The following is a 10,796-nucleotide window of genomic DNA, read 5'->3' as shown; positions in this document are numbered from 1 at the left end:
AGCCAAGTATGGAACCTAGATCTTCCAGCTTGAAATTCACTGTGCTTTCCATTAAGTCCTGCTAAGGGGTCACAAAATGTCCTCAACACAGCCCCTGGTGAGGATTAGAAGGAAGGAGGGGTCTGGCTGTGTGAGTGTCAAGTGTGTAACCTCCATGTTTGTCTCATTTGAGATCCCTGCAGTGAAGTTGAACGAGCTGCTTGAGAACTTTTATGTCACCGTTAAGAAGAGCGACGGCTCAGACTTCCTGGCCACCTCACTCCATGCTATTCGCCGAGGCCTGGACCGCATCCTGAAGAATGCAGGTGTCGGCTTTTCCATCACCAGCAGCACCTTCAGCTCCTCCACCAAGAAACTCAAGGAGAAGCTGTGGGTGCTGAGTAAGGCAGGCATGTCGGGCGCGCGTTCTCGCAACATCGTCTACTTCTCCCTCTCTGACGAGGAGGAGATGTGGCAGGCAGGGTGTCTGGGGGATGACAGTCCTATCACTCTCCTGTCCACTGTGGTCAAGTACAACAGCCAGTACCTGAACATGCGGACGCTGCAGGAGCATGCAGATCTGATGTACGGTGACATCGAGCTGCTCAAAGACCCCCAAAACCAGCCCTACTTTGCCCGGACAGACAGCGTCAAGCGGGAGAGTCGGAGCGGCTCCACCAGAGTGTGTCACGGGAAAATCTACCATGAGCATTCCCGGGGACACAAACAGTGCCCTTACTGCCTCCTCTACAAGTACATGTACATCCACCGGCCGCCCACCCAAATGGAGGCCAAGTCCCCCTTCTACCTGACTGCCAGGAAGGAGGCCACAGACATGGGCAGCGTGTGGTATGAGGAGCAGAGGATGGGGCTGCGCTCTCTTCGAGGAATTGTCCCAAACTTAGCCAAGAAGGTCAAGCTGGAAAACTGTGAGAACTTCACCTTTGTCTCGTTCACTCAGGTCTCCCGGAGGCTTGGCTCCCACAGCTGCTGCCAGTGAGCCCTCCCTGGGGCCCAGCCACTGCCCCGTCACCTGCTCAGTGGGCGCTCCCTGGGGCGGCCAGGGCTGGAGCAGCTGGAGCTCTGCGGAGGCAGGGGCTGACTGGGTGTGACCTCCCGGTCTGGCAGCTCTCCCCCTGGTGTGGCCCGCTCTCCCTTTGTCTTGGGGTTTGCTTTTTAAAATGAAACTAGATGAGTCTAAATCATTCGAATGGTTTATCCAAATGTGTGTCAACTTTGCTAGCTTTTAGAATCTAACACAATGTATAATTGCTACATGCAAGAGTGAGGAAATTCATTTTCTCTAGTGCCTTTCTAGCACAGGTTTTCTAAAAAAAAAAAAAAAAAAAAAAAAAAAGGAAACTGTTAAGTAGTCATTTAAAAACTCCCAGTAGCGCAGTAGCTTTAGAATGTTAGGAAGACTGTACACTTTGTTGAATTACACTCACAAGGAGGAACTGGAGAGAGGCAGACACGTTCCCTGTTTCCAGGAGACAGATTGCGCTTGACACGCCTTTGTTTTTTTTGTTGGTGGATAACGTGGTTCTGGAGGGCAGGAAGCCTTGTGTCAGGGAAGATCCTCAAGCGACACTCGGTCATCTGACAGGGACTCGGGCTGCTCCCACGGCTCCCAGCAGCGGGAGGAACCCTATCTCAGCCGCCAATGGAGAGAATTTTATGACAAAAGATTCACGCACCAGAAGGGTGTCTGTGAGAACAAGGCTTCTAGTGAACTAGACAGTTTGTACCGTGAGGGAATTTCTAGTAGTGAAGGAAAATGGCTTGGAGAAGCCAATCTGTGATCAAAATGTGAAAACCTCCTGACGCAGAAGTGCCTATGTTTTATTTCTCAGCACCATGTGAGAGCTCGTTTGGAACATTTTTTGAGGTTTCTGTCTGTTCTTCGTATCATCCCATTATTCTGTCAGCATATAGCAGTGGATCTATAAAACAAGTAAAGGTAATTTTTAGTCTTGGCCAAGAAAAGCTAACCAAACAAGCTGCAAAAAACACAGATCCCCAAAATTTCTTTATTAAAGAGCTTTGGAATATTTTTGTCAATGTATAACTTTTCAGCCACAATTAGATGTCATCATTTTAGGCTGGCACCAATGCTTGGGACACGATGATTTAGGCACCCCAGCAGGTAAGCAAACCCAGCATTAAGGATGTAGTTATAAAATGAGCGCAGCATGGTAGCTAATGCAGTTTGAAACCATTTCACTCAGGTCAAATGCAACCTGACCACATTATTTAAAAATCAGCAGAATTTTCTAATAACTACTCTGAGTGCAACCACAACTGAAAAAGGAGCCCAAAGAGTGCACAGTAATAGTAACAATAATTTCTAGGGACCTTGACTTTGTATTTGAGAAAAATCTCCTGTAACTTTATTCCATTATGCTCCTAATATGCTTTCTAATCCCAAATTAAAATTCTAATACAAATTCATTTTGTAGAAGTCTTAAAATCAGTCCTCTTTCTTTTTAAAAACATTATTTTAGTATTTATTTTAATTAATTGGTTTCTTAAAAAATCATATGCTAGTCATTGAGATATGTAATACTTCCTTTACCAGAGAAGACTCAACCAATGCTGCCTTAAGATTTAATGTTATTCCCTTTTTAGTCACTGTGCATTTATAAGTTTGTTTACTAGTTGACATTTCCTGAAAAGAGATTAATTTTGGTATTTCTCCATCTGTATATAAATAACAGGTAATATTTAATCATCAGTGTATGACTTAATATCACATAATGTTCTGGTGTGGTTTCCTGTAGTGATCTTAGGGTTTTGATTTAAAAGAAATACACAAAACATTAGGTACAATTTCCTTTAGTTTGCTAAACACCCAAAGGATATTTTGTTTTGTTGGTTCTGCACTTAAACTGAAATACAAGCTATGTGAACTATTGGGCAAAGCCTGCAGCCTAATTAAATAAAACCTCCATTTTTATTTGAATAGAGTCAAAAAGAAATTGCCATTAGGAATCACTGGGATCTTTTCAGATTTTGACCTTTTCAAAGGTAGCAATAACGACTGCAGAGGTTGTAATCTTTCTGTTGGTAGTGGCTTTTCATCAGCTCAATAATCATCTCTCCCTCAAATGTGTTGCCTATCACCTAGTTGATGTTCCATAAAATCCCTGGGTTCTGAAGTGAATTATTATAATAAAAAATCAGGAGGGCAAATCTTCAGTGGCATCTGATGGAATAAAAGCAGTGTCTGAGCAGCCTAAAAGCTGTTTATGACATGCCACCTTGGGGAACAAGAGTGAGGAACTAAACACAGTCATCAAGTGCTAGCGTGTGCTACCCGTTGTACTAGGTACTTTATTATGCATTTATGTATATGTGTGTGTATATCTGTGTATACACATGTATACATAAATGTATACACAGACACACACACACACAAACACACACAATATGTGGTTAAGCCTGGTAAGCCTGCTAAAATGGCAAAGCGGCCTGGTGCAGTGGCTCACGCCTGTAATCCCAACACTTTGGGAGGCCAAGGTGGGCGGATCACTTGAGGTCAGGAGTTAAAGATCAGCCTGACCAACCTGGTGAAACCCCGTCTCTACTAAAAATACAAAAATTAGCCTGGTGTGGTGGCAGGTACCTGTAATGCCAGCTACTTGAGAGGCTGAGGCAGGAGAAACGCTTGAACCTGGGAGGTAGAGGTTGCAGCAAGCCGAGACCACGCCACTGCTCTCCAGCCTAGGCAACAAAGCTAGACTCCATCTCAAAAAAATAAAAAATAAATAAAATGGTGAAGCGCCTGTCCATGTGTTTGGCCAAATCCATCCTCCGAGGTCTTAAGGGGGCCGGAGTAGGAGTCCTTGTTGGTGTTCTAAGGCAGTTGTTCTGGCTTCCAGTCAGCTCTAAACCTTACCTTCTGGGGACTCCAGGATTTTCTGCTCTTGGCCTGATGCAAGAGAAAGGAGAATCCCCAGAGAAAGAAGTGGGGCGGTAAAGAGCATTTTCTCCACTTACCTTTGGGGTTTTTGTGCTCCCAAGTAGAAATACGTATCAAGAATTCACAAGTTTACTTAAGCACAGGTTGCCCCTGGGCTGTGTGTCAGGGCTGGTGGTACTGCAGGTGTTATGAGAGGATCCGTAGAGTGTCCTTCAGGTGAACTGTTGTCCACAGCACCTTTCATATCTGCTCTAAAGTGAGCCCTACTTTCTGGCTACCGCCCCCCCCGCCCACCGAATCTAAGCAGACTCCGTGTTGGAAGCTTACTCTGGCACAGAAGCTAGGATGTCGCCTTAAAGGTTGTGATTCAATTGAATATAAAGAGTTTAGGGCAGTACCAGGCACATCATAAGCACGCAATAAATGTTAGCCAGCTTAGTTATAGCTTTTGGTAATAACTAATATTATGTAACTAATTTGCATTATACCACTTATTTCTTCCATTATGGAGATTCTGTCTCCCTTAAACTGTTAAACTTGAAGAAGAAACCAAACCTGATAATCTGGTTAAGTTAACACATTTCACCCATGAATTCTACCTCCAACACAACCAAGCTCTGATACCTCAGATATAAGCAAAAACAAGTGAAGGAAGAACAGAAAAGCCTTATGGGGCTTTCTGAGAAGGTTTTTCCATTGTTTAGTGTGTTTGCAAACAGGAATTTTATGGAAGTACCTAACCAAAGCTGTGAAAGATGGGTCTTCGTGGTCATGTGGCATTTTCCAGCTTTCCTTGGATTTTATGCTACATTAATTTGCCCTGGCTGATAAGTGGTGTTTGAAGAAATGTGAAATTTGGTTACTTTGATTTTTATTTTAATTCAAGGTTATTGAAAGCATCAAGCATTATATGCCACACTCAGCATTTTCATAGACATAGTCATTAGGAGAATCTGGACAAAGTAATACTCTTGTAGAAAAGGAAGCATCTTACTGGACTTGAAAGATAACTAGACTCGGAGCCACTTCACTCCTCACTTGGGCAAATGCCGATATCAATTTCCTTAGCTATAAAGTGCCATCAGTGGGATGGATCTCCACGGTGAACCGTGTTGCACTTCTACAATTCCTCAAGGTCATATAATTAGGAAGTGGCAGAGCTAGGACGCAAAATTCCTAATTCCTGAAGGAATTCCTAATTCCTGAAGATAGTTAATCTCCTAATTTAGTGCTTCTCACCATATTGGGATGCCTTCTTTAGGAATAAGACTTTAAGACTTTTTAACTTTCAAGTTCCACAACTTCTAAAATTATTTTGCCATCTCGAAGCAGCAGAATATTGATCATTTTTCTCAGTTTAGGCTAACACAGTCCACACCGTTACCACTAAAATAAAGTAACAGAATGCTTAAATATTGTCCTTATCAAACATCCATCTTTGTTGCTTTTATGAGATGTAGATTGCTAAAAACTTTTGAGGTAGTAACCGGTTACCTTTAGGCATCAATGAACGCAAACAGTGAAGACCTCAGAGAAGAGTGACCTCATTTTCTCTACATGATCTCCAGTGTAGTCTAAGATAAGGCCCATACATAGTTAAAAGCTGGTAACAGCTCTGAACAGAAGTATGCATTAAAAGTTTCAAACTTGTATATATTTTTTAATGCTTTTGTTTTTGGAGTGAATTTTTAATACTCTGTGTTAAAAGAAAAACGTTCCATCGTGTAGGCAGTGTTCCTAAGTAAAAATCTTGGTTGCATTTTCCCATATAAATGAATCACCCTTATTAAAACAGGAGGAGGGAGGGATTCGTGGTGACCTACCGCTGCCCTCCCCTTCTAAGAGAAGAGGAGGCCATAGGGTATGATAACTAAATGAATATCTCTGGAAGTTCCTCCATCTGACATGTGTATTCTGACATAACAGAATTTCCCAGGACTTCTTTGAGGAAGGCTGCCCATACTTCAGACAAAGCTTACCCATTATTATTATGATTTTGAATATTTCTAGTTCATTACAGTCCAAAAAATCTACAGAAGTTCCCCATGTTCAGTGGTTGACCAGAATCTGATTGTTGTGCTCAATGAAAGCCCTTTATTATTTAGCTAATACAACTCATATGGAAATTAATTATTTCAGGAAATATGTAATAAGACCCAAAAAATCACTGGATAATATGTAGATATATTTTAGTTCCATTACTATTCATAGCAGTTAGATAACTCTCCCTCCCCACATTGAGGTGAGAATGGGCTCCTAGATACTTGGTGGTCAATATAACTGATTTGATTAATTTGCATTTAACTGTGGTTATTGTTACATCTACTGATTTGTTCAAATAAAAATTTCTAGAAGGCTCAGATTTGACTAACACTGTGTTACATGCTTTTTCGCAGCTGCCATATATTCTCATGTAATTTTTACAACCGCTCTACAAGGTATGTCTAATTATTTCCATATTACTTACTGAGAATCTAGGCTCAGAGGAGTTAAACTTCCCAAAATCTCACCGATAAGTTGGAGAATTTAAGTTTGTAAGTTGGAGAATGCAGGTTTTCTGACTCCAAATCTAGTGCTCAGTCCATGAGACAAAACTGCCTCCTGAAGGCCATAGAAGTCCATTAACTTAAAAGAAAATTAAACACAGTTTTGGTTTGTTTGGCAACTATTTCATCTCAAGCCATACTGTGTCACCCCTCCATGTACTCTCTTACTAAATGATTGGTCACTTGGGAATTTAACCGTTCCTGGAAAGCCTGGCGGTTCCCCAGCGTTTTCTGCCTACTGAGAACCTTCTGTCTTTATCCAATAAGTAATTTGTATTACCTGTCATCTACCTTAAAGGGAAGATGGTCATGTGAATTTATTCTAATAAAACTTAGTTTACAAGCTGCGCCTGTTTTAACATTGGCGTCCCTGCTTAAAAAGTAAAGGAGTTGCCAACTTACGCCACAATTACATGCTCAGGTTTTTTACTTTTGCTATTTAATTTTGGTCAGAGGATTTTTATAATCTGTAGGCTACAGCACTGTCATAGAAAAATGTGTGTGTGTATATATATATATATATATATATATTTTTTTTTTTTTTTTTTTTTTTTTCTTTTTTGAGACAGAGTCTCACTCTGTTGCCCAGGCTGGAGTGCAGTGATGCAATCTCGGCTCACTGCAATCTCTGCCTCCTGGGTTCAAGCCATCCTCTCCCCTCAGCCTCCCAAGTAGCTGGGATTACAAGCGTGCGCCACCACACTCGGCTAATTTTTGTGTTTTTGGTGGAGATGGGGTTTCACCATGTTGGCCAGGCTGGTCTCGAACTCCTGACCTCAGTGATCCACCCACCTCGACCTCCCAAAGCGGAAAAATATACTTATTTACTCACTTGTTTTGTGTTCTTTTTTCCTTTGTCAGGGCATATTTATTTTCTCTTTTGAGACTTATAAAGCAATAGGTTATATGAAACTCTGAGATCATCTAGTCAAATTTCCCCATTTTTATCAACAAGGAAATTTAAGTCCAGAGATATTAAAGGGGCCATCCAAGATCAGCCATACAATAAGTAATCGATTCAGGACTAGAGAACTAGTCCAGAACTGTCTCCCCCCATATCATAGCTGGGAAGATTTCCATTTTCAAAAATAAACAGAACTGCACCTGGCAGAATGACATCCGGCTCGCAGAAGACCCTAGTGAGCTTCTCGTACCTTCCCGGAAAAACCCAGAGGAAGGCCAAATCTCAATTCTAGAATCTAGAAGGAATTGACGTAATTTATGAGGCATGTGGAGGTGGCTTAGGGCAAAAGTTTCCAAGTAGCTCAATTCCTGGCTTACTTCATGAAACAGGCCCTGTGAAATTAAAAACATGAAAACTATTTAGTACTTGTCCTCCTCCCCAGTCATGTCTGTCACTTACTCGAAGTCAGAGCTCCTGAGCCGGAGAAATACTCGCTGATGCTCTTAACCACTGTTACACTGGGAAGAGAAGTAGTTCATATCCACCCTCTCTTCTTTCTCCCCAATCCACTTCCTCTTCATTCTGTCCCACATAAATCTTAGAGCTAAATCATGAGCAGAAAGCAGAGAAGGACTGACTATTAGACCCATGGTGGCATCCCGAGAATAAAGCCCTTTAGGTGAAGGTAGAAACAATAAATACCTGAGTAGCAGAACATGTGAATCTTATGGTTTTTTATGTATGATGTTGGTTCAGAGATCCACAAAACCAGGCAATAGGAAGGAAAAGGATGCTGCTTCAATAGAAAAGTGGCAAACTAGAAATTGGACTTGGAAATATGTTCATCACCTTAGCATTGACCTGGGATTTAACTGAAAAAGGGATTCAACAAACATTACATGAACAGGGTCTGGGAAGAAAGGACCACATTTAAGGATGAGTGTAGAGAAAAAAGTAAAATGAGGCATATAAAAAAGTCAGCGGGCCGGGCACAGTGACTCATGCCTATAATCCAAGTGCTTTGGGAGGCCGAGGCGGGCAGATCATCTGAGGTCAGGAGTTTGAGATCAGCCTGGCCAACATGGCGAACCCTGTCTCTACTAAACGTAGCCAACCCCGTCTCTACTAAAAATACAAAAATTAGCTGGGCGTGGTGGCACACGCCTGTAATTCCAGCTACTCGGGAGGCTGAGGCAGGAGAATCGCTTGAACCCAGGAGGCAGAGGTTGCAGTAAGCCAAGATCGCGCCATTGCACTCCAGCCTGGTGACAGAGTGAGACTCTGTCTCAAAAAAAAACAAAAGTAACACATTGCCTATAAGAAAACCAAAGAGCATCTGGCTTCAGACTTCTGCTCTATAGCACCGAATGCCAGGAAACAATAGAGAATTGTGAGGGGAAAAGTTGTGACTTTGGAATTTTATACATATTTTATATGTTAAGATACAGAATTTTTTAGTTATGATAACCATCCAGGAAATATACGAGCTATGTAATAGTCTTATGAAGATAATAAATTGTACAGCAACCTATAAGGCTTGATTTAAATAAAACAAGTGTTTGCTTAGTATCATAATTTCAGTGGGCTCTGGGGTGTTAAATACCAGGACATTATCCACTAGAGGAAGGGTATGTATGCTTTTAAATAGATAATATGGCTAGAAGCTACATATCTAAAAGCACCCGAAGTCCTCATATGAATGGCTAAATTAATACAAGAAGGTGTAATAAATGCCATACCACAGCATCATGTTTCTTCATTTTTATTACTGAAATAATGCATGATAATTCTGGTATAAATAGAAAATTCAAGTATGTCTTTTACAAATAAAATATGAATTGCTCTCAATTTTCCCCCACCACCATTTAAAACACTGTATCCTGAAAGAGTCCATTGCTTTCAAGTGAGAAAAGCCAAGAGTCCCCACCGTTGGGGGTTGAGTAGCCTAGACTAGAGCTTGTAGACTGAAGCCCACATCCTTCTCCATGCTCAAACGCAGAACTAAAAACAGGTAGAAAATCAGAAAATTGCACAATAGACGTCTGTGTTTCAAAAAGCAATCAAGGAAAAAAAAAAAACCAAAAACTTGTTTTAGAATACAAATGCAAGAAAAGCTCAATTTCAACAGCAGAAAGATGGCCTGGGGCAGTGAGGTGCTTTCCTTAGCTGTACTTGAAGTTTTATGGAACGCTGTTTAAATTCAGATATTAAGGGAATGAATGCAGTTTTAAAAATCCGAATTACTTCTGGAGTCTACAATGTCAGTGTTAGAACTAAAGCTGGATTGTTTTGTTTTGTTTTGTTTTGTTTTCATTTGCTTGCACTAGAAGGCCTTGGAAACACACAGGAGTGTAGAGTATCGTCAGCTCCGATGCTTAGTTTCTCCCTGGCAATAGAACGGTTTTATCTGTGCCCCAAGTTTTTGCCAATTTAAACTCTAAACTAAATTTTCAATGACACCAGCATGTTTGCTTTAAATTTAGCAATAGAACAGGCAATTGATTGATTTGCATTTCCTTAGTTTTTCATTCTGAAACAGAGCAAAACGTCTTCCCAAAGAGATGGAGAGAATCTCTTCTGGGTAGATTCCAAGTATAACCTGTCCCAGGGTCCGCTTGCTTAGCTGTAACTGACAGAAGTCTGTTCAATTGAACTATTTAGATAAGCGCAATGTTTTTATTTAAAAATTTAATATTTTCTATGGGGCTGTATTTTCCAAATAATAGCAACAAAACTGTCCTAATGTTTTCACTGTTCTGTAATTCTGTTTTAATGTAGAGGATATCCATAATTTCTTAACACTGGAAACATCATTCTGAACGATGTAGGAAGTGGTCAGTAATGTGAATGATGTTATTGTACCGTCTCCAGCTTTTTCTTTCTTCCCCCAGATGGGCGCACCTGTGCATACATCACTGTGCATGCGGGGGCACGTGAGTGGGAAAGCGGGTGTCACTCCTGTTTTCTGTCTTAGAGCGTCAGCGTTGGAAGGAATTTTTTTTTTGTTCATCCAGTCCAGCCCTCTAGTTGATAGTCCAGTAGTCTGTTAACAATTTGTAAGGGTCTGGGTTATATTTTAAAAGTTGTTGTTGTTATTGTTGTTGTTGTTTTGGGTTCACTTATGTATATGCAGCTTGACTGTTCAACCCAGATTTTTGAACAATAAAAAAATTTCATGTATACTTTCTGTTTTCTAAACTTAGTTATTTTAACTTAATCAGCGGCATGTCTGGTTTCTGAATAGTGTTTTAGTGTCACGTTCCTGGAGGTAATGTTTGTCTTTGTAGTTTGCGATGTTAGGACGTTATGAGAATTCCACAGCCGTATTCTGTGCCTCTGAGTCAATCCTCTGGGTGGAATAGTTGTTCCAGCAGAGTTGCCTCTGGTTTTCTGACTTAGATTTGCCTCACTGGGCAGTCCTGAGGTCCCGTGTGGGACAGTATCA

General features: G+C 41.1%; 1 protein-coding gene across 3 annotated transcripts in view; it reads left to right on the top strand.

Moving 5' to 3' along the window:
• The window catches only part of KIAA1958 (KIAA1958 ortholog), a 103,209-nt gene extending 96,941 nt beyond the window's left edge, over positions 1-6,268 (top strand). For 2 of the 3 annotated variants that reach the window (XM_011992448.1, XM_011992447.1), the window contains one exon: positions 173-6,268. In XM_011992448.1, the coding sequence (XP_011847838.1) occupies positions 173-979 (807 nt within the window). In that variant the 3' untranslated portion in view covers positions 980-6,268. The remainder of the gene's footprint in view (positions 1-172) is intronic. The other variant, XM_011992449.1, reaches the window with a different exon arrangement.
• Positions 6,269-10,796: the final 4,528 nt, after the last annotated feature.

Source organism: Mandrillus leucophaeus, unplaced genomic scaffold, assembly GCF_000951045.1.
Source record: "Mandrillus leucophaeus isolate KB7577 unplaced genomic scaffold, Mleu.le_1.0 Scaffold410, whole genome shotgun sequence".
Lineage (NCBI taxonomy): Eukaryota > Metazoa > Chordata > Mammalia > Primates > Cercopithecidae > Mandrillus > Mandrillus leucophaeus.
Note: the sequence above shows the minus strand (reverse complement) of the source record. Positions and strands in the feature narration are given on the sequence as shown.